This window comes from Prionailurus bengalensis, chromosome C1, assembly GCF_016509475.1.
Source record: "Prionailurus bengalensis isolate Pbe53 chromosome C1, Fcat_Pben_1.1_paternal_pri, whole genome shotgun sequence".
Classification (NCBI taxonomy): domain Eukaryota; kingdom Metazoa; phylum Chordata; class Mammalia; order Carnivora; family Felidae; genus Prionailurus; species Prionailurus bengalensis.
In genome coordinates, this window is record NC_057345.1 from 184032792 (window position 1) to 184058454 (window position 25663).

The following is a 25663-nucleotide window of genomic DNA, read 5'->3' on the forward strand; positions in this document are numbered from 1 at the left end:
CAACCACAAGATAAAGAGTCTTGTGCCCCTCCAAATGAGCCCGTCAGGCACTCCAGTCATATAATTTTTTAAAGAAAATCTATGGGTCACAAGTACCACAGGTATACCTGAAATCTTCTTTAGTAGGGAAAAAAAAAAAGGCCAAATTACTGTGTATTTAAACACCTAAAAAAGAACAGACTTATTTTTTTTCTTCCCAAGGGAATTTAGATCACACTGCTTACCTTAGCAGGGAAAAAGAAGGCAATTCACATTAACTTATAACATATGTACATGCACACATAACCACTTCCCTGAAAAAAGGCTAGACTTGGAAATGATGTCACACATGGAAAACATTTTTGCAAAGTGAACAATTTTGGCACGTGGTACTGTCTACAAAGCCAGTAACTGATAACACTATTGTTCTCACTTTTCTGAATTTGTACTAGCAAAGACTTTATTTCACTTACTCTACCTACAGTCAAGTTTACACTTTCATGTAGAGCTTTCAGTTACAGTCAACCCTTGAACCATACAGGTTTGAACTGCACAGGTTCACTTATACATGGGTTTTTATAGTACAGTACTATAAATGTATTTTCTCTTCCTTATAATTTTCTTAACAACATTTTCTTTTCTCTAGCTTCCTTTATTTTAAGAATACAGTATACAATACCTTTAACACACAAAATATATGTTAATCACCTGTTCATGTTATCAGTAAGGCTTCCAGTCAACAGTCAGCTAGTAGTAGTTATGTTTTGGGGAAGTTAAAAGTTATATGCGAATTTCAACTGTGTTAGGGTTGATGGTCCTAACTCCCATGTTGTTCAAAGGTCATACATACCAGTAACATACCAGTAACCTCTAAGTCTTTTGTCTATATCTGACTTTCATTTTCAAAAGTTTGAGAGCAGAACAGTTATAAAATAGCTATAATCTATGTTTAAATCAAATTCTAAACATTTAAACAGTCAACAGTACTAACATAAGGAAAAACCATTACCCACCTTTAAAAGCATGGCTAACATGGTAAGTAAGGTATCCACATAACCATACGTTTTGCCTTGGGAAAACAACAGAGTAGAACGATGAAGCAATAACTTCAGTTCCTAAATAAATAAGCACATGATAATGAATGTGACAAGATTCCTTTGCTGTAAGTTGTTTTGTCTGCATGGAAGAGTTTTTAAAAAAAAAAAAAAAAATTTTTTTTTTTTTTTTTACATTTATTTATTTTTGAGAGACAGAGACAGAACACAAGTGGGGGGAGGGACAGAGAGAGAGGAGACACAGAATCTGAAGCAGGCTCCAGGCTCCGAGCTGTCACAGGGCTCGAACTCACAAACTGTGAGATCATGACCTGAGCCGAAGTCAGACACTTAACCGACTGAGCCACCCAGGCGCCCCAGAAGAGTTTTCTTTTAGAAACCAAACCTTAACAACATTTGCTTTATGATCTTTCACAACTTAAGATCCAACATTTTAGACACATAACTTACAGTGTCTAACAAGAGGCTGAAACTTAAATTCAAAATTACTTTTCAAAAACAGTGAATTTAATACACTAAAATAAATCTTTTGGATACAAACTGTATACACATCCTTAACGGAGGAAAAAGTTCAAAAACACAATCCACCAAGGAAAACTTCCTTTCACATGACATGGCCTACCTGCTGTGCAGCATTTGCATCCTGTGCTAAAGTATCTGGATCATACATTGGTTCCAGAGCTTCCAGAGCTTTCTCAGGACGGCCCAGCTGCTGCTGAAGGGTGGAAAGTGAAATTCTTGCATCCAAATGAAGGGGGGCCAGATCAACCACTTTGCCATAGCTTTCCGCAGCGCGTTCCATATAGCCTAAGGCCTTTAAACATTCTAAGATAATGTTAAAATAAAGCATAATAAATATGATCTACAGATTTGTAAGCTTGCCAAAATTATTTTCCCACTTTAAAGAAATATTAAATATTTCTTATATTAAATATAAAATTAATATAAAATATATTAAATATAAAATACTCCACTTTAAAGAATTATAACAAAAATGAAATGTCTGCATATTTCTAATACTTTAAAACAGCCATTCCTTCTAATCTCCATCTACTGATTGATCCATCTATTGATTTCTCTAAATCCAAATTGCTACAAGGATGTAATCAGCACATACATACACTTTGAGGTTCTGCTTTATTTACTTATTAGCATTATACTTTCAACATTTCCCACATCTTCCTTAGCATTTTGAATGGTTATAACATTCAACTATTTATTTAACCATATTATCTGATATTTAGGTTATTTCTGAATTTATACTCTAATACATAGCAATGCAGTAAACATTTTCACGTATATAAGCCATGTCTAAAAACTGGCAAACCTATTTAACCCACAGAGGTGTTTTGTTAGGCCACAGTGCTGTTAAAAACAATACATGGCCTCCATTTTTTAAATTTCGGATTTTTATGAACTCTAAGTTACCGGATTCTTTTGACAAATCTGAATTGGCAACACTCTCCTGTTCCCACATGGCACATCAGCCTATGCTGAGAAACAGCAGCATCCTCTGGAGAGGGCTCTCCAGTTCTCCCCCCAAGCCCTGCACCTCTTCACTTGCCCACTTCACTCATTTTTGTTATTTGCCAGGCTCCTGAGTTTTGTGATACCCAATATAAACTACCTCCCCTCATCTCACTCAATTATTTCCTCAGGGTAAGTTCTCAGAAGGGAAGTTACTGGGCTCTATTCCTCAAACTTTATGCCAATCAGTCATTAAATCCTACCAGTTGAACTCTCCAGCGACAATACTAATCTAGGCCTTTTCCATCTCATTCCCTTTCATTACAATTACCTCCTAAAATGGTTCTTTCGCTTTCAATTGCTTTCTCAAATCTCAAATTTCTCAACTCTCTCCCGAGTATCATCTTTAGGTCAAACTTTGATAGTAAGCAATAAAAACTCCATCTCCCTGCTCATGTCTTTTAAATTCAAATATCACAAATAATGTTTTTATGATGGTTATTACATTTGTATTCATGTTCACTCATCCAAACAGTAAAGAGTTATCTTTAAGTGTTCTTAGCAATTTCATATTGTGATAGGTCTCAAAATAACCCAAATTGTCAATCAATGCTTCTCTAGTTATAGAAAACTTTCTACCATTATATAATATTTTAAGAACTATTAGAACTTTCTGCTATCATGTAATATTTTAGACAAAAACTATTCAACTTTTAATGCATCTTTTATGTTGATTCAATACAAAATCCCATTAGAATATTTTTGGATTTCATACGTTTAAGAAATTTAGTTGTTTTTCTTAAGCTATTTTTTTACTTTAAATGATTTATTTCAGATTATTATAAATTTAGATACAATAAAATGAAATGATACATAAAACCCAATCTTGAGCACACATTTGCAGCTCAAAGAACACTGAAAATACATGAAATTTTTTCTCAAAATAAAATATTAAATATAAATCCATAAAAACTCTTTCAAAATTAGACAGCACCCCAAGTCTGACAATCTATTACTAGAAGTCAGAGCCTATGGTTAAGACAGGTAAATGACTTGTATAAAGTATTTTTACCAGGGACATGGTTAGTCCTACTTCATTCCGGTAGCATTAAGTAAATCTTTCTTCCAAAGCATTAATGTGGGGGAAATCATATAGTGGCATACCATGACAATTTAAAATACTAACATTCATAGGGTTGCAGAATCACTATGTTGTACACCTAAAACTAATGTAACACTGTGTGTCAACTATACTCAAAAAACAAGCAGACAAAAGAAACTGATATTCAAAAAACTGCCCTGAAACTAGAAATACTTTCACTTTTACCAAGACATTAATATTTTAAATAATTATTACCATTTTGGAAAGTAAGTTCTTGCCTGTTTATATGATTAAAACTTCTCCCTCCCACAAAGAAGTATTACCTGCATGCCGAAGCCAAACTACTGCGAGGTTGTATCTTTCAGAGCAGACTAGTGCACTAAGGAGGGGAAGTGCAGAATTATATTCACCAACATCCAGAAAAGCTTCAGCAACATCTAGATAGAGGTCTCCCATATCTTCAGGATTCTGTTCCACTAGTGTTGTCAAGAGAGGCTAGACCCCAAAATAAAAGTCTGAAGTCAAACAATCATTACAAATATGGACATGTAGGTATATTTCTCTTTTCACACGTCTATCAGTTATTTGAAGCAAGCCAAAAAGGAGCAAGGTTTAATGAAAACAGTTTTAAATAACCATTTTTCTATTCATTTCTGAATCTCTATTTCTCTATTAGAAAGAACCATACTACCATCACTCATTCAACATATTACTTTTAAAGTATTTTTTTTTAATGTTTAGTTATTTTTGAGAGAGATCAAGCATAAGTGGGAAAGGGGCAGAGAGAGAGGGGGACAGAGGATCCGAAGCAGGCTCTGCATTGACAGCAGAGAGCCCAACGTGGGGTTTGAACTCACAAACTGTGAGATCATGACCTGAGCTGAAGTCAGATGCTCAACCGACTGAGCCACACATTACTTTTGAAGGTCTGGTGTAAGCAGACATGGCAGGAGCTAAGATAACACTGACTTGCTGTGCTCTTTCTCTGCTAAGACAAACATACCCAAGCTTCAGGGCCTCTGTGTTTGCTGATATTTCTGTCATTATTCAAAGGTCACCTTTTCAGAGAGGGCTTTCCTGACCGCCCTCCTACTCCCAATATTCTCTGTTCTTCACTGTTTGATTTTTTCCAGAGTATGTACCACCAACTAACATCCTATATATTGCATATTTATTTTGTTATCCATTTACCCCCATTAGAATAAAAGATCCATGAGGGCAGGGTTTGTGTATTATATTCAATACCTTATCCTAAGGTCTGCAAAGCAGATGCCCAATAAATTTTTTATTCAACGAAATACTCCAAAGCTGGCAAAAGGGAAGAACTTTCAGAATTTACCAACTGTCTAAAAAGCCCAATCTCAAATTCTGATCTCTGGATTGTTCTCATTTAAAAAGGAAAAAAGGGGCACCTGGGTGGCTCAGTTGGTTAAGCATCCAACTCTTGGTTTTGGCTCAGGTCATGATTTCACAGTTCGTGGGTCCGAGCCCCCCACTGGGCTCTGCAATGACGTTGCAGAGACTGCTTAGGGTTGTCTCTCTCCCTTATCTCTTTCTGCCCCTCCTGAGCTCACATGCGCACACTCTCTCCTTCTCTCTCAAAATAAATAAATAAACTTAAAAAAAGAAAAGAGAAACAAATTATTACAAGCCCAGTTCAGCTTTTGTAAGATATTCACACACAAATAATTTGATGCTTATGGTGACTTCCTGGGTTACTGAAAAATGTGAAATCTAGGGTAAACTTACAATTACTTGTCATCTAAAGAAAATAATGTGATTTTATCTGAAGTATCTCAAGTGCAGATCTTAATGTTACTTACATTAAGTGGCTCAAGAATGTTGAGATGTACAAGGCAGACCATCAACTTCACTGTGATATCTATTGGCACACCATCAGGTATAGTGCAGGTAACATTTTCACCAGCTATGGATTAGAAAGACAGGCAAAAAGCAGTTCCTATATACAAGCTTAGAATGTAGGGCAAATGAAGCAAGCTCTATATCTTCTACATAAGATCTCATTTACTTCATTCAGAGCAAATGATTCTGTAGTCAATTCTAAGTTGGACCAACTCTTATTACTAGGTTTTTATATTCTCTTCAGTCTGTCCTTTGGTAGCAATTATCCTTCCAATTCTTTTCCTAATACTTTCTTTATCCACTTATCTGAAACCTACAGAAACTCCCACACCTTCTATCAAATCTACAGAGAAAAAAAAAAGAGAAAGACAAAAATGACCAACAAGAATATATACACTCTTTCTTTTTGAATTCAAAAGCCTCATTTCAGTCTTTATGATAAAGAGGCTAAGAAAGGAATAAATTAAATGTTGTGTTATTTTCTAAAACTTCATTAAGGTAAAACAGTTAAAAAAATTTTAACGTTTATTCATTTTTGAGCAGGGGAAGGGCAGAGAGAGGGGGAGACAGAGACTCTGAAGCAGGCTCCAGGCTCTGAGCTGTCAGCACAGACAGAGCCTGATGTGGGGCTCAAACCCACAAACTGCGAGATCATGACCTGAGCCAAAGTCGGACACTCACCAACTGAGCCACCCAGGTGCCCCAAGGTAAAACAATTTTTAAAGCCCTGAGAAATCAGTCAAAGGAATTTTTATCCACATTTAAAATATTTTGTATTTTGTAAAGTCTAGTAAGTTCCGAGTAAGTTTCCATTTCAGAACAACAACAACAAAAAAACACTGAAGCATAGAGAAACATCAGAGATTGATCTTAAGTGGCAGAATAAAACCTACAATTATATTAAAATGAAATAACTCATGTTTTATAGAATTTGCCATATAAATTATAGAATTCCCTAAAACTATGAAGTCCTGGAAGGATTTGGACAAGTTTAATTAAGAGATTATTTTTATCTCTAAGCTCCAATATAATAACTGTTACAGGAAACCAACTTAAGACATTTATTTTCCTCAAACAGAGTCCTAAAATTTAAATTTACCTAGACCATAAGCTCCACGAGGATAAGGACTAATCTGACTCACAACTATATGCACAGCCTATTTCTTCTGTAGACAGTGGCTATGGCATACCTATTAAAGATATAGTGTACAGATGTGTAAATCAAAAATTTAATTTCAAGAATAATCACAAAGTAAAACTCAATGTTATGTTGAAAATAAGACACATGCCTGAAATCATATAACTCAGGAAGGTTGAAAACAAAATGGCAAACCAAAGATACAATAGGCAAATGAAAACAAAAAGAAAGCAGGGGTCACAATCTCATCAGACAAAGTAGAATTTGGATGAACTATATTTTAATAGAAATAAGAGGGTCACTTTATAATGCTATAGGACAGGGGTGTCTGGGTGGCTCAGTCAGTGAGCGTCCGACTTCGGCTCTGGTCATGATCTCATGGTTCATGAGTTCGAGCCCCGCGTTGGGCTGTGTGTTGACAGCTCGGAGCCTGGAGCCTGTTTCAGATTCTGTGTCTGTCTCTCTCTCTCTGCCCCTCCCCACTTGCGTGCGCTCTCTCTCTCTCTCTCAAAATAAACAAATATTATAATGCTATAGGACAGTGCCACTCAAAGGGAAGTCTGAAGCCTATAGGGGTCCACAGGCAGTTACCAGTTCTATCAGGTAAGTACAGAGATTGAGAATAATTATTTAGACACTTTAGTGGCAATTTGACAATGCTAAAGAAGGCAGTAGGTATTATTTACAGCCCCTACAGTTTAAATAATAGTTTATCAACTAACATATAGCAGTGGTATCTTTTTTTAAATTTATTTATTTTGAGAGAGAGAGAGAGAGTGTGTGTGTGCATGAGTAGGGGAGGAACAGAAAGAGAGGGAGAGAGAAAATCCCAAGCAGGCTCCGTGCTAAGAGCAGTATCTTTTAAACCTCATTTTATTGTGAACCTCAATGGAAAATCTTATTAATCCACCAATAAATGTTCTCATTTTCAAAAATGCATATGAAAAACAAATTTTGCTTACATTGAAAGTGTTTTAATGTCCTAGTTGTCTGGATTATCTCTTTCTTTAAAGTTATTTTATCAACTCTAAGATGCCCGATTTCAGATGCACCATTATTTTATATACTAAGAGAGACAAACACCACTACTTTAACTGTGACATGTTGTTGATTTATGTTAAGATGTTTCCTGAATTCATATATGTTAAATCATTAAGAAAGGAAGGGAGGGAGGGAGGGAGGTAGGGAGGGAGGTAGGGAGGAAGGAAGAAGGAGAAATGGCCAATGAAACTCAGCAAAATATATTAAACAAAATGACTAACAAACATATTTACAATTACAAGTTGAACATAATTCTATTTTTCCTTAATATTTTCAAAATAATAGCAGTATATTTCAACATGACTTAATTTTTTAGAAGAAAGATCTCAAACAGAAAGTACAGAGGCGCCTGGGTGGCTCAGTCAGTTGAGCATCTGACTCTTGATTTTGGCTCAGGTTATGATCTCTCGGTTCATGGGCTCGAGCCCCGTGTTTGAGCTCTGTACAGACAGCACGGAGCCTTGGAATTCTTTCTCCCTCTCTCTTTCTGCCCCTCCGCCACTCATGCCTTCTCTCAAAATAAATAAACTTAAAAAAAAAAAGAAAAATTATGGCTGCAAAACAACTTAACTGAGACTCAACTCTAGTTTAGGCCAGGTCCAAGAAAACTATCAAAATTGACATGAGTCCTTCAGAGACCCTAATGCATGCTCTCATGGCATTATAATTCCTACTCTTTACTACTCATTCACTACTCATTCATTATCCAAGATCCTCAACCAAAGCACCTTATCTAATCCTGTCCATACCAAGTAGTGCTCCTACACCCTGGGACCTCAGTCTGATATGCACCTCCTCTTGGGTGTTCACTTAAATTATACTTCTAGAAACCTCCTCTGATCTTAGTATATTGCTTTTCTCTATTTTCCCATAATGTCAGGTTTACTACAGAGATGATCACACTGTTCCTATTAAAATTAAATTGTATACATTTCATTTGAATCCCACTCCCCCATGTCCTTAAGGGCAGGAAATATACTCATCCTCTGTATATTCCCCACACACCCAGCATAGAATCTTATAAGAAACTCTTATTGAACTGGGCTCTTCATTCCCCAACAACTTTTCACTTCAATATTTATCTTTCCCGTGTCTTATTTGTGCCTTGTTCTCTATGAATTAGCACACAAATTGACTGTAAAAATGAATTACTACTTTACATTAGGATAGATCCTTTAAAAAAAAAAAAGGCTTTTGTTTTTGAATAATTATACCTTAACCCAAAGAATTATATAATGATGGAATTTTTAGGCTTCATGACTGCCAGGGAGAGAAGTATTTTGAAGCAGGCAGTACTCAGGTAACAAGTGTCTTCCCACTTCCCCACCACCACCAAAAGCCTCATGGGGTAGAGGTGGAAGGTACTACATAGGAATTTCCTCACAAGAAAAGGGACATCTATTTTTCCCAGAGTTCAATTTTATTACAACCTCAGACAGGGTCTTGCATGCTAATATTTGCACAGAACAGGTTACTGGGTGTGATACAAAGGAAAAAGCTGAAAGAGATACTGCAAGCCATACTTCAGGTATGACTTTCTAGCCAGATCCCTAACTACATATTTTAAGTTTTCAAAGATAGTAATCATATCAGTTTCTACTTTTTATGTGAATGCTTAAGTTTGAAGTAGATTTTATTCAAGGAGAGTATTTTAAGTCCTTCCTAAAAATTAAATTGCTTTATATCCAAATGTTTTTGATAGCTGCTCAGTAATCCATTCTTTGTTCACGTATCACTAAAAAGACCTGGATCAATGAGAAATGCCATATTCAAATGGATGTACTGAGAAGTAAAAAGGGACCGAAAACAATTTTTTAAAAAGATGTCTTGTGAGTAAATATCCATAGGAAAAGGATATGAAATCTCTATAAAGAAAAAAATGCTTCTGGGACAACTTGTTATGAGAACATTTAACTATCAATTTCTAAATGCCACATTATAAAAAAGAGAGGATTATGTATACTATCCACTCTACGCAGAAGGAACTACAACCTTTATTCTCTTCTGAAGTGCCTTCTTCTGTAGTTTTTTTTTTCCAGCACAATTCCAGAAAAATCTGTTATTACCTAAAAGAATGGAAGAAAAAAAGGAAATGATATAATAGATACATATGAAAAACCTTTTCACAATGCAAAGATTTGTACAGTTAATTCAAATAATATATAGTTCATCCTAAATGAACTATAAAAAGCATCAACAAATCTCTTTAAAATAAGGAACCACTGTGATATATTAACATTTTTATATCATATTAACTAAATGTTTAACAGAAGATACATAATTCCCCTATATCAAACCAAACTACTGTTCCCAACAGCTTAGGAATGGAATCACAGCAATTGGTCTGGCTGCTCAGTCCTGCTACCCTGAAGTACAGGCTATTTGGCACCTGTGATAATGGCGAGAGCTTTTATCATATAACTATACTTTACCTTTCATATGGAATTACTATAGAATCTACAAATCTGTTTCCATATAGACTTTACAAATGTAAATTAGTATATAAATAATTTAATTTTTTATAACTCAAGTGACGAATTGTCAATTTGTAAGAATTTCTAAAATGCAGAAATGTGTCCTAAATCTAAGAGAGAAACACATTACATGTTCCTACCTCCAAAGCTCTGTCATACTGTTTGTTAGAAATATATAGTTCAGCTGCTACATTAACATCTTCCATGGAAACAAGACCCTGATGTTTTGAAAAAGCTTCTTCAATTATGTTAATAGCTGAAGTAACATCATTGGCTTCATAGTAACTCCTGAAAAAATAAATGACAAAATGGATGAATACTTATTTAATTCAGATTATAAAACTCACATCCTTGCTCAGACCATCCATTACCTATGATTTCCATTTTCTTAAAATCAGAGAGGAGAAAAAACTTTTCCTTAAAATCATAATCATAGCTGATCCAGAGAAAAATGGGCAATGCCCATTTGACAATGCCATCATGTCAAGCCCCTCACTCTACAAAAGCTACCTCATACCATTCCAGCTCATCCTATCACCCAACTCCAACAACTGTTCCACCTCAGTGGGGTCTACAAAGCATCGATCTACCTGTTTCACTGTCCTGCAGCCTCTTGTCTTCACTTTCCTCCTTCTCCATAGACCAACACTGTAATTACTCCCTTGTGCATCTCCTCACTTCTCCTGTCCTCCTGTCCCTTCTGATAAAGTCATGTGATAAAATCCCAACCCTTGTTAATCCAAATATGCCTACTCTTCACAACCACTTGTCAAGCTGACCATGCTGACTGGACTCACTCTAAATTAATGATCACTAGCCTCAAGAGGGCCCATGGTGCTATCAGCAGTCTTGCTACAGTTACCTTGTGCAGTACTTTTCAAACCTGAATATGCATACAAAGTAACTGGGCATCTTGTAAAAAGGCATATTCTGATTCAGTAGAGCTAGGGCAGGAATGAGATTCTAATTTATGACAGGCTCCTAGGTGATACAAATGCTGCACCAAGGCCCCAAAGACCTAGACAACTGCTTCTCCTCTCTCCCTTCAAACCTCCAAAACTCTCTGATCCTCACTGTCAGCTGATGACCTTGCTTCTTAGTTTGCAGAGAACCAGATCATGACATCCCACACACTCCCAATACATCTTCCTACTTACACACACCCATGGCCATATATTCCACATTCTCCACCTATAAGGCAAACCCCCAACTAGATCCCATTCTCTCCAACCTACTCAAGGATATCACTCAAGCAACTGTCCCTTCTCTCATGAATCTTCAGTGTGTTCCTCAATTGTGGATTACACCAGCTGAATACAAATCCATTGTAATTTTTCCCAACTTAAAAATTATCTCTTACCCCTACAACCCATTCTAATTATCCTCTCATTCCTCTGCTCCCCTTATAAATTTCTCCAGAGCTGCCAATACTCCAGGAACCCTCACCCCATCTCCAACGTCAATACTCAGTCCTCATTTTACATGCTCTATCTGGACTATTTCATCCCTCCTCCTTGCAGTGCTTTCTTCAATGCATTTCTAGCATATCATGTTCTCTTAGTTTCTTCCTACTTCACTGCCCATTTCCTTTCAGTCTCCCTGCTGCTTCCTCCTGATTTTCCTGATTTCTAAACACTGGAGTGCCTCAGGGTTTAGTCCTAAGAACTCTTCCCTTGTCTGTCTGTGTGTGTGTGTGTCTCCCTCTCTCTCTCTTTCATACACACACACCCACCCATCTCCTATTAGAAAATCGTTGAGTTCAGCCTTAAAATACACCCAGAATCTGATTACTTCTCACCACCTGCACTTTTATCCTGGTCCAGGCTACTATTATCCCTTCCACAGATTACTGCACTAACCAGATCAAGATGGTTGATCCTAGATTGAAATACCATTGACAGACACCTCTAGAAAAGAGAGCTTACAAGACATTATTTAGCCAAAATGTTTCCTGCTTTGCTTTGATGTACAGCATGTCAGAGAAGTATAGTAGCATATAATATTTTATCTTTTATTTTTATTTTAAAATTTTTATTTAAATCCTAATTAGTTAACATATAGTGTCATATTGGTTTCAGGAGAATTTAATGATTCTTCACTTATATATATAACACCCAGTGCTCAACATAAGTGCCTCCTTAATACCCGTCACCCATCTAATCCATCCCCCACTGACCTCCCTCCATCAACCCTCAGTTTGTTCTATAACGTTAAGTCTCTTGTGGTTTGCTTCCCTCTCTTTTTATTCCCTTCTCCTTTGTTAATCTGTTTTGTTTCTTACATTCCACATGAATGAAATCATGGTATTTGTCTTTCCCTGACTGACTTATTTCATGTACCATAATACACTCTAGTTCCATCCACATCATTGAAAATGGGATATTTTAAAATAAAATATATACCACAGTCAGTGCTGTGTCAACCACAAAGAAAAATTTTTGTTTTAAGATGTTATTCTAGTACTAACTAAAGATACAATTATAGAAAACCCCAGACCACAAACATTTCAATAGCATATTTACAACTAATCTAATATTATTGCAAATGTACATCAACTAAGTTATGGAAACCTAGGAACCTAATCATCCTTTTAGAACATGCCCCATTTTTAAACTTCAGAACACTTGAAGGTAACTGTAAATACAAATTTTTCTAAGTAATCACACAGTCGACTTGGAAACAGAAAATTACTGAAAAAAAAAAAAAAAACCACCTCTATATTTAAGCACAATATAAAATATAGGAAATAAAACACTTCTTTTAACCTCAATAAAAAATATATTCTACTTCAAATATGTGCTTTGACGTGTAAAATAAGATGATTATCAGGAGCATCTATACATACTTCACTCCAAACTTACTTTGCCATATCTCTAGTCAACTGCATAAAACGTTCTCCATCAGATGGAGATAAAAGGTTTAAAATACGCCTATAACCATCCATTGCCATTTTATGATCCCCCATTTGTTCATAAAGGCTTGATCGCTCCCACAGGTAACGGACATTAGTAGGTTCATATTTAAGAGCTAAAAAGAAAAAAGAGAATACAAATTATGGATTTATCACAAAAAGGTGTTCATGATACTTGGGTATGACCAATTCTCTTTTCAGAAAATAAATGAATCCTCTAAACTAATTGTCTAATAGAACTAAGTGGGTTACTCTGGAACAAATCTATCTTCACAGGAACTCTCAGTTAGGTTTACTCTAAGACCAGACAGAACCTGAATCTCTACATTAATCTTCATTTGGTAACTTAGTGTGATGTTAACCCTCAAGGAACAGCTTAGAACCAAAAATGATCTCAGTAGGAAATTGAAGGTAGTGTTCTACCAACTTTTGTGCCATATTAGCTCACACTATAAAGTTGCTGATAAACATGAAAGCAGACAGGCTCCAAATACTTAACCCTGGGATGACAGAATATAGGGACGACAGAATACAAGGAATAAATACATTTCAGCTAACATCACCCCAGAGTAGCAAGTACAATTATCAAAAAATATATTATGTAACATTTTTATCAAACAAAATAAGAAAAACATTTTAATTACCTTTTGTGTAGCAAAAAATAGCCTGCTTAATATTATCTTGTTCCAGAGACATTTCTGCCAATCTAACCCATTCTTCAGTGTCACTGGGATTTAAATGTGCAGCAATCAACTCAAACTGCAGAGACTTCTCCATGTCACCTTGGTCCTCATATATCATGGCCAGAGTAGAGAATGGCTCATAAGCCAGAGGAGCTATAACGAATTAAAAAAAAACAAATTCCACTGACTGAGGAAAGAAGCATGAGATGATGCAATCCTATGGCTCAAATTATGATCTTGTAATAATTAAACTCTTTTAAACACCCTAGCAGAATTATACAAACTACTTGATGGAATTTAGAAGGTATCATTTCATGAAAAACTCTATTCTCCACTATGTGCTCCTTATGAAAATCCCCCTTTGCTAAGGCTAAACATGGCTTAATAACTGAGTGAATTCATCCCAATGAGCATCAGCACATCAGTGTTGAATCTTCATGATCCAACAAACAGAGGCATATGGAATGAATGGACTGAGGATATCTAAACTGCACCTAAATCCAGGATATCAAAATGAATAGTTGATCTGCATTTCTGAAATGTTTCTGAAATGAAGTTCTAAAATCACAAGGAATTAAAGTCAAAGTTATTGTCAAAAATAAACAACTATAAACTAATATAAAGGAAAAGATAATATTGCAATGTAGGAACCAAACAAAATATTCTCAAGAAAAAAGTGGTTAATCTTGTTTCTCAGATAGAAAAGAAAAAGCAGTGACCTCAAGTTATCCTAATAAGCAATGCAGGAAATTTTTTTTTTAATTTTTTTTTCAACATTTATTTTTTATTTTTTGGTACAGAGAGAGACAGAGCATGAACGGGGGAGGGGCAGAGAGAGAGGGAGACACAGAATCGGAAACAGGCTCCAGGCTCTGAGCCATCAGCCCAGAGCCCGACGCGGGGCTCGAACTCACGGACCGTGAGATCGTGACCTGGCTGAAGTCGGGTGCTTAACCAATTGCACCACCCAGGCGCCCCTTTTAAAGTAAACTGTATGTCCAATGTGAGGCTTAAACTCACAACTCCAAGATCAAGAGTTACGTGCTCTACCAACTGAACCAGCCAGGTGCTCCAATCCAGGAAATGTTTAACAAGCCTTCAGGAAGGTTGGCTGGGACGATGGTAGAGTAGGCAGACCCTAACTCCACTTCATCCCATGGATGCAACTAGATAACACTGATATCAGCATAAATAATCCAGAAAACGATCTGAAGACCGGCAGAACAAAAACCACAATAAAAGGTATAGAAGAGGTCACAATGAAGAAGGTATGAAGTGTGAAGACACAGTCTGGGAGACAAAGAGGGCCGTCTGCAACAGGAAGGAAGCCAGTGGTGCAAAGAAGGAACCTTCACACTGGAGAGCCCACATACGGTGGAGGTGAATCCCCATATTTGCCTTTGAAAGCGAGAGGAGCCAAGTTTCGTTGAGTTCTTATAACCAATGGGACTTAAAGTCTGCAGTTTTAAAAATCCACCAGCATGGCTCTAGGAGACCCGAGAGGATATTAGCAAGCAAAGTCCTTACCCTTAGATAGCACAAAAAACAGGCCATGCAGATACCATGCAGAACCAGCAGCTTGAAAGACACCAGGGGCAGATGGAAGGGAGAGTGATTTGTTCATCTCAGAGCACGTCCCAGAGAGACAGGGATCACGGGGAGACCCCTCCACGAGCAGGCGTCATCTCCCTACCCATCTACCCCCAGCATAAACAACAACCACCTGCAGGAACCAACACTCGCTACCTAACTTGTTTAAAGCAAGCCCTGCCCCCTTGCACTTTGGCAGATCCACCCTTCCTAGCCAAGCTGGCCTTAGTCCCCGTTACAGGCCCTTCCCCCAGAAGATCAGTGCAAACCACAGACACCACATCTCCCAACCTGCAAGTTGTGTGGGACTTCAAACGCGGCAGCTGCAAGTGGTGGCAGGTCTCATTTTGCAAGCAGACCACTGCACACCTTGTTAAAATGCAATCCACTTCTGCTGGGGACCAAACAATGCCCACAATAGGCAAAGAGGGCCTCTGCAGACAACTGAACTGAAAGAAAAAGAGGCCAAGACTCAACAGCAGAGCACACAAGACACACATAGGAGACACTCCCTGAAGCACGAGGCCCTGGGGAACAGGGGACACTGGACTACAGTGTGCTACAGGACCTCTTCTTCATAAGGATATTATTGTTAAGAGCAAGAGAAGTAGCTGATTTTCCTAACATAAAGAAACAGACACAGAAAGTCAGACAAAATGAAGAGACAGAGAAGTATCTCCCAAATGAAAGTATAGAACCAAACCACAGCAAGAGACCAAAGCAAAATGGATACAAATACGCTTGATACAGAATTTAAAGTAATGATCATAAAGATACTCACTGGACTTGAGAAAAGAATGGAAGACATCAGTGAGACCCTTAACACAGAGCTAAAAAAGAATCAATCACAGATGAAGAACATAATAAATGAAATTAAAATACACTTAATGGAATATCAGGCTGGATAAAGCAGAAGAACAAATTAATGACCCAGAAGACACAGTAATGGTAAGTAACCCAGCTGAGCAAAGGAGAGGAAAGAAAATTATGCAAATTGGGAAGTATTAGGAAACTCAATGACTCCATCAACCATAACATAGTAACATAATAACATGTGTATTGTAAGGATCTCAGAAGAAGAGAGAGAAGGGGGCAGAAATTTTATTTGAAGATATAACAGCTGAAAACTTCCCCAATCTGGGGAAGGAAACAGATCCAGCTCCTGGAGGCACAGAGATACCTCCAAAAATTCAATAAGGAGGTTCACACCAAGACACATAGTAATTAAAATAGCAAAGTGCACTAATAAGGAAAAAATATAAAAATAGCAAGAGAAAAGAAGACAGTTACACACAAGGGAAACCCTATGAGGCTATCAGATTTTTTAGCAGAAATTTTACAGGCTGTAAGAGAGTGGCATGATATATTCAAAGTGCTAAAAGGGGAAAATCTGTAGACAAGAATACTCTATCCAACAAGGCTATCATTCAGAATAGAAGAAGAGATAAAAAATTTCTCAGACAAACAAAAAATAAAGGAGTTCATCACCACTAGACCAGCCCTACAAGAAAATTAAAGGGGACTCTTTGAATGCAAATCAAAGACCCTACATGAAAGTATGAAAAGTAAAAAACACAAAAGTAAAAATATTTCTGCAAAAATAAGTCAAAGCATTCATAAAATAAAAGGATGTGAAATATGACACTATGTATCTAAAACATGGAGGGGAGATAAGAATGGGCTTAAGCGACCATCAACTTAATATAGATTGCTATTTGCAAAAGATTTTATATGCGAACCTAATGCCAAACACATAAAAAACCAGTAATACATATGCAAAAAAATAAAGAGACAGGAATCAAAGTATATCATTAAAAAAAGCCAACAGGGGCACCAGGGTGGCTCAGTCGGTTGAGCGACCGACTTCGGCTCAGGTCATGATCTCATGGTTTGTGAGTTCGAGCCCCGCATCAGGCTCTGTGCTGATGGCTCAGAGCCTGGAGCCTGCTTCGGATTCTGTGTTTCCCTCTCTCTCTCTCTGCACCCCCCCCCCCCCACTCATGCTCTGTCTCTCTTTGTCTCAGAAATAAATAAACATTAAACAGTTAAAAAAAAAAAAGCCAACAAACCATGAAAGAGCAAGAGAAGAAAGAATCAGAGAAAATATGCAGAAACAACCACAAAACAAGTAACAAAATAGTAATACATATCTATCAATAATTACTTTGAATGTAAATGGACTAAATGCCACTATCAAAAGACAGTGTGACAGAATGCATAAAAAATTAACACCCATGTATATGCTGCCTACAAAAGACTCATTTCAGATTGAAAGACACCTGCAGATTCAAAGTGAAGGGATAGAGAAACATTTATCGTTATCGATGTTAAAAGAAAGCCAGGGTAGCAAGACAACAGACTTTAAAACAAAGAGTTTGGGGTACCTGTCTGGCTCAGTCACTAGAGCATGCAACTCTTGACCTCGGGGTTGTAAGTATGAGCCCTACATTTGGTGTAAAGATTACTTAAAAAAAATAAAATCTACAAAAATATATATAATTAAATTTAATTTAATTTAATTAAAAAAAAAAAAAGACTGTAAAGAGACAAGAGCTTGAGTGGCTCAGTTGGTTAAGGATTCAACTCTTGAATTTCAACTTAGGTCATGATCTCATGGTTTGTGGGTTTGCGTCCCACATTGGGCTCTGCACTGACAGCGCAGAGCCTGCTTGAGATTTGGTCTCCCTCTCTCTCTGCCCTTTCCCTACTCACTCTCTATCTCTGTCTCAAAATAAATAAAAATATTTTTAAAAATTTTAAAAAGAGACAAAGAAGGATATTATATAATAATAAGGGGGCCAATCCAACAAGAGGATATAACAATTGTAAATATTTATGCACTCACCATGGAAGCACCCAAATACATAAAAACAGTTAATAACAAATATAAAGGAAATAACCAGTAATAATACAATAGTAGTAGAGGATGTAAGTGATGTCCACTTATAACAATGGACAGATCATCCAAACAGAAAATCAGCAAACAGTGGTTCTGAATGACACACTGGACCAGATGGATTTAACACACACATTCATAATAAAACAGCAGAATACACATTCCTTTCAAGTGCACATGGAACATTCTCTAGAACAGATCACATTTTAGGCCACAGAGAAAGTCTCAACAAATTAAAAAAAAATTGAAGTCATACCACGCATCTTTACTGACCACAAAACTATGAAACTAGAAATCAACTGTAAGAAAAAATCTGGAAAGAGCACAAATACATGGAAGCTAAATAACATGCTACTACACAGTAAGTGGGTCAACCAAGAAATCAAAGAAGAAATCAAAAACTACACGGGAACAAATGAAAACACAATGATCCAAAATCTTTCGGACACAGCAAAACTGGTTCTAAGAGTGAGTTTATAGCAATACAGGACATCAAGAAGCAAGACAATTTTCAAATAAACAACCTAACCTTATATCTAAAGAAGCTAGAAAAAGAAGAATAAAACCCAAACCCGGCAAAAGGAAGGAAATAATAAAGATCAGAGTGGAGGGGCACCTGGCTGGCTCAGTGGGTATACAATACTCTTGATCTCAGATTGTGATTTCACGCCCCACACTGGGTACAGAGATTACCTAAAAATAAAACCTTAAAAAAAAAAAAATTAGAGCAGAAACAAAGGATAAACTAAAAAAAAAAAAAAAAAAAAAAATAGAACAGATCAATGAAACCAGGAGCTAAGTTCTTTGAAAAGATCAACAAAATTGATAAACCTCTAGTAAAATTATCAAAAAAAGGAAAAAAAAAAAGTGAGAGGACTCAAATAAACAAAGTCACAGACGAAAGGAGAGAAATACCAACACCACAAAAATACAAAAATTGTAACAGAAGATTATGAAAACCTTTATGTCAAAAAATTAGACAACTTAGAAGAAATGGATAAATTCCTAGAAACATATAACCTACCAAGACTGAAGCAGGAAGAAATAGAAATTTTGAACAGACCAATAGCAGTAATGAGACTGAAGCAGTAATCAAAAAACCAAAAAAGTCCAGGATTAGACAGCTTCAGAGGTAAATTCTACCAAATATTTATTTTTTTTATGTTTATTTATTTTGAGAGCAAGTGTGCATGCACACACATCAGCAGGGGAGGGGCAGAGAGAGAGGGAGATAAAGAATCCCAAGCAGGTTCCATGCTGTCAGCACAGAGCCTGATGCAGGGCTGGATCTCACAAACTGTGAGATCATGACCTAAGTCGAAACCAAGAGTTGGACACTTAAGCGACTGAGCCAGCCATGTGTCCCCTAGCAAACATTTAAAGAAGAGTTAATACCTATTCTCCTCAAACCATTCCAAAAATATAAGAGGAAGGAAAACTTCCAAATTCACTCTATGAGGCCAATATTACCCTGATACCAAAACAAGATAAAGACACCACAAAAAGAGAGAACTACAGGCTTGTATCTCTCATGAATACAGATGCAAAAATCCTCAACATATTAGCAAACCAAATCCAACAATACATTAAAAAATCATACAACACAATCAAATGGGATATTCCCAGGATGTAAGGGTGGTTCAGTTTTCACAAAAAATCAACATTGTACATCACATCAATAAGAGAAAGGATGAAAACTACATGATCATTTCAACAGATGCAGAAAAAGCATTTGAAAAAGTACAACATCCACTCATGATAAAAATCCTCTGCAAAGCAGATCTAGAGGGAACATACCTCAACATAATAAGGGCCTTATATGAAAAACCCACAACCAATATCACACTCAATGGTAAAAAACTGAGAGCTTTTACCTTAAGATCACAAACAAGACAAGGATGTCCACTCTCATCACTTTTATTCGACATAGTACTGGAAGTCCAAGCCACAGTAATTATTCAATATAAAGAAATAAAAAGCATCCAAATTGGTAAGGAAGAAATAAAACTCTATTTGTAGATGACTTGAAGACTCCACCAAAAAACTATTACAACTGATAAATGAATTCAGTAAAGTCACAGGATACAAATCAAGGTACATCAATCTGGTGCATTCCTATATACTAATAATGAAGCAGCAGAAAGTGAAATCAAGAAAACAATCCCAAGGGCACCTGGCTGGCTCAGCTGGTAAAGCATGTGGCTCCAGATCTCGGAGTCATAAGTCCAATGTAGGGTGTAGAGCTTATTAAAAAAAAAGGGGGGGAGGGGGGCAGACACCTGGGTGGCTCAGTGAGGTGGGCAACCAACTCTTTGATATTGGCTGAGGTCATGATCTTGCAGTTGTAGGATCAAACCCCACATCAGGTTCTGCACTAGGCATGGAGCCTGCTTGCAATTCTCTCTCCCTCTCTCTCTGCCCCTCCCCCACTCACTTGCTCTCTCAAAATAAATAAATAAACTTTAAAAATAAAATAAAAACAGAACTACCCTATGACTCAGTAATTGTATTACTGAGTATTAACCCAAAAAATACAAAAACACTAATTTGAAGGGATACATACACGTCAATGTTTACAGCAGCATTATTTATAACAGCCAAACCATGGAAACAGCCCAAATGTCCATCAATAGATGAATGGATAAAGAAGATGGTGTGTGTGTGTGTGTGAGTGAGTGTTACTTGGCCATAAAAAAAAATGAAATCTTGCCATTTGCAATACGGATAGAGCTAGAAAGTATAAAGCTAAGTGAAATAAGTCAGTCAGAGAAAGACAAATACCATATGATTTCACTCATATGTGGAATTTAAGAAACAAAACAAATGAGCAAAGAAAAAAAGAGGGAGAGAGAGAAACCAAAAAACAGATTCTTAATAGAGAACAAACTGATGGTTACCAGAAAGGAGGTGGGTCAGGGGATAGGGGTGAGTAAGAGGGTATAGGGATTAAAGAGTACATTTATCATGATGAAAAAATAAAATTAACAAAGAAAAAAACAAAGACCTCTAAAAGGACCCTTGCCCAGATAAGATGAAATGCCAAAATACTGAAAAGATAAATGAACAGTTCACTGTATTACAATTACCCAAGCCACTACGCAGGTCACCATTTGGCAACGCGTCAGGAAAACAAAATGACAAATATAAGTGATTAATCAAAGAGTCACTTCTGAAGATATCCTTCAATGAGCCCAAGATTTGCAGTTTAATGAAAAATGACATATGTAAATTGTGCCTTTTACCAAAAAGTAGATTAAAATAATCTAGCTCTGCCTAATCTGGAAAATGAAAGAAAAAAAAGAACACTTTTTAAGTGGTTTCAACACATGTCATATTTAAAAAACACTAATGCTCCAAAAGTCTAAAAACCCCAAAATGAAACATTAAAAAACAAAAACAAAAAAAAGGCTATATGAGTTCAATAAATATTAATATTTCATTAAGTCTATGATTTTCATTTTCTTGGTAATGATTTCTACTGAAAATGAAAAATGGCAAATCACTATTATCACAATCATTTCCAAGCTTCTGAATATTTTTTCCAAATAGTACAGTGAAGTGCTCATCCACTTGTTTTAAGGCACACTATTAAACTGCTATTGTCAATAATCCCCCCTACAGAAAACACCTTGTCTTATGATTTCCATGCACATCAATATCGCCTCCTCCCGTTCTCCTCGAGCAAAGCGAATGTTGGCTTCACCCATGAGACCCCTCAGAGCTCTGGGAAGTTTACTTCGAGGTCTTTTCTCCTGTATAGAAAAAAAATGACATTTAGACTAAAATATAGTAGTGTCTTAGATTTCAATTCCAACCAAATTAATAAATGCAGAACATAATGAAACTGAAATTTCCCTTTAAAATTTCTCAATATTCTAAATTGAGAAATAAGGACTAAATGACTATAATTCTAATCCATTAATATTAAAGTCTATATGTCAGGAAAAAGTCTAAAACTAATCTCAAGAAGAAAAAGAAATATTGTATAACATTATCCAAAAAGGAACACCTCAGAAAACTAAAACAAACTTCCTACAGTAGAAAGTTCAAACCACAGTGAAGTATATAAAGAAAGTAAAAATCAAAGTGGTCAAGAATTATTAATCACTAACTAGAATAATAACAAATGTAGAACCTGATGCTGCAAAATGGATTTATGTGCCACTAAACTTATAACCTACTGAAGATCCTCCTTCCTTCTAATTTATCTACTCAGAAGAAAGTTGGTTAAAAAGTTATAATATGGAACTTTTAATAGCAAAACTATAGCGTATTTTGACACATGCAATAATTAAGGTTTTACATTTTAAAAAATCTCTATGGTGAAACATAAGAAAGTAGGTGACTCAGTCAGTTAAGCGTCTGACTCTTGGTTTCAGCTCAGGTCATGATCTCACTGGCCTGTTTTGGATCCTCTGTTTCTGTCCCTTCCCTGCTCATGTTTACAGGCTCTCTCTCTCTCTCTCAAAATAAATAAAAAGAAAAAAAAAAAGAAACGTAACAGTTGTCTCATGATATTTCCTTTTTTACAGTTTGAATAAAGATTTCTTTTTCAATTACTATGTCACATTTTTACATTATGTTTATAAAGACTAAAATAAATTATTTACTTTCATCATCTTCTTGGTTTCACGATTGAGAACCATCTCCAATACAAACACATCGCCTGCAGTGGGTTGCTCAGGTGTTTCTTCTTCCTCTTCTTCTTCTTCTTCCTCTTCCTCCTCATCATCTTCATTCTCTCCAAGCATGGAAGCAAAGACCTTGTGAACTGATTTACTGACTCCATCTGACGTTTCTCCTGAAGAAAGACACATGGAGATTGCCAACAAACAAACAAAAACTCATTAGAACACTCGGTAGTCAAAAGGGAAAAAAAAATAATCCAGTATTTTCTGGAAGTAAAAGTAGAGAACAAACATTCCAAAACACAACCCAAAGAAGAAATCTGTTACAAAGTCATATATTTTACTCTGTAGGAACTGCTGACTCAACCTTTAGGCCTCATTAAGATGTACAGGAGAATTAAGTGGGAAATCAGAAATGTACATAGTTAACACTTAAAAGCAGAGAGGAAAAAATAAATAAATAAAAGAACTGTAAGACACAGACCTAAAAACTGAACAAGTCTGATGGTACACACCAGGTGGCATAGCATAGTGATTAAAGATAAGGCCTCCAGAGTCAAGCTGTCTGATTTCAAACTTCATCTCCAATTATCACTAACTGTATAACCTTGGGTAAATTACTTAAGCTCTCTGAACCTCAGTTTCCTCATTTGTAAAAGAGGTTAATAATAATGTCTGACAGGGGCATTTGGGTGGCTCAGTCGGTTAAGCGTCTGACTTTGGCTCAGGTCATGATCTCATGGTTCGTGAGTTCGAGCCTCACATCGGACTCTGTGCTGACACCTCGGAGCCTGGAGCCTACTTCAGATTCTGTGTCTCCCTAGTCTGTTCCTCCCCCACTTGTACTCTCTCTCTCTCTCTCAAAAATAAATAAAGATTAAAAAAAACATTTTTTTTTTAAATAATAATGTCAGAAAGACCAAAGAACTCTTGATCTTGGGGTTGGGAGTTCAAGCCCCATGCTGAGCACAGAGCTTATATGCATACATACATACACACAAACATACATAAATAGTGGTTGTACCATTTAAATAAATAGGTAGATAAATAAATACAGTACCATAATAATAATGTCTGCTTTAGGCTTACCCTAAGGATGAGGTGAGTTTTTAAATATATGCACTTAGAATAATGCCCAGGATACAGTAAAAGCTTAATAGATGCTATTATTAAAATAGTATTATCATTTCAGGAACAAAATAATATGACATAATTCATTTTTATCTGAGGATGCCACTATAGTACAATAATTTTTGCAAGTTCATAATGATAACCTTAAATGATCATGTAATGCTTAAGTTTGAGGCCAATTTTCTGTTAAAGCAGAGACATGTAACATATTTTAGAAAAACTCCAATGAAACAGTTAAAATTTTATACACATTTTATATAATTTTACATAATTGTATTAAAAAATTTGCAAGCTTATTCACTTACATGAAATACGTCAAATCCCAAAGATGCTGGATAGACAAGATAGTTAATATGTTTGAGGAAGGACAAAAATTTTTAAAAACCCACATATTCTGAACAACAAATAAGTAATCATTCTTAAAAAGTCATAATGACCAGCTTCAAGAATTGTGAACATCCTAAATAAATGTAAGAATATGTACACAGAAGATCCAAAAGAATATACATACATACGGCCAGAATACATGAATTAAGCAAGGTTCCTGGATACAAGGTTAATATACAAAAATTACTCGTAGTTTTCTATCAGCAATAGAAACCTCCACTTGGTCCAAGGAGGCAGGAATAAAGCTGGTTTTCTGCATGTATACTCTGTGTAAAAAGAGTTATTCACAGGGAAAAGAACCAGCCTCTACTTCTACCCCTAGAACTAGAAAGTTTAATTTAGTTCTCATTCAGATACTATACACAAAGCTACATTCTAATTGACATTTCAGTATCCCACATAACTTGTCATGGGTAAATGGATACTATGAACTATTATCAGTATTCTGTTCACGAGGAAGGTATGTCAATCACTGGAAATTAATGAATTTGCAAACTAGTTCATCAATTAGACTCTGATGGCTGTAATTAGATGGGACTAACCAAATCTGGTATCTGCACTTGCAGAGCTGAGGACTGGATTCTCGAACGAGGCAGCATACCAAGAAATCTATACTGTGTGTAAGGACCCATCTGGGGCAGCCAACTGGACTTCCACACTGGCATTTTTTTATCTTATCTCCTATGACTAATGCAGTGGTTTGGAAGCTACTTTGTTTAGAAGCATAAATCATTACCATTGGGGGAGTATAGTCTGGAAATATTAGTAACCAAAAGGGCCAGTTTAAAAAACAGTGACTCTACAAAGGCTCCCAAATACTGATGTCAATTTGAAATACTTTTCCACAAAAATAACCCACAAAACTAACCATCACCATATTCAAAACCTCATCAAATATTTATTGAGCACCTATTATATGCCATGCACTATTATTATGCTACTGACAAACTAGATAATCCAGAATACCACTGCAATGAAAAAACAATGTTTTCATTAAATTATTAGGTACTTGTAACATGTAATGCAAGTAGCAAATGATTTTAGCATACCTTCATTGACCTCATTGTCCTGCGATTTGCTGGAGTCAATTCCTGATGATGATGGAACTTCAGAGTCATGTGGATTTTCTTCAACTGATAACTTTCCTTTTTCCTGAACACTCTGTGATTGAAAATTAATGATTCCAAAAAATAATGCAGATTTAGTTCTCTCCAGATGGGAATAGGGCATTTGCCTCATTTTCTATTTCTATAAAACTTGAGCTTTGCATAAGTTTGAATACTGTGAAACTATTTCATATTCTCATCCCTCACAACTG

At 36.2% G+C, this 25663-nt stretch overlaps 1 protein-coding gene across 1 annotated transcript in view; it reads right to left on the reverse strand.

The window, feature by feature from the left end:
* Positions 1-25663, reverse strand: part of GTF3C3 (general transcription factor IIIC subunit 3) — a 39778-nt gene that overhangs the window by 13212 nt on the left and 903 nt on the right. The window contains 12 exon segments of the mRNA XM_043577376.1: positions 993-1094; positions 1657-1859; positions 3927-4098; positions 5427-5530; positions 9638-9677; positions 9679-9711; positions 10260-10407; positions 12981-13146; positions 13675-13866; positions 21828-21951; positions 22810-23000; positions 25395-25506. Of these exon segments, the coding sequence (XP_043433311.1) occupies positions 993-1094; positions 1657-1859; positions 3927-4098; positions 5427-5530; positions 9638-9677; positions 9679-9711; positions 10260-10407; positions 12981-13146; positions 13675-13866; positions 21828-21951; positions 22810-23000; positions 25395-25506 (1587 nt within the window).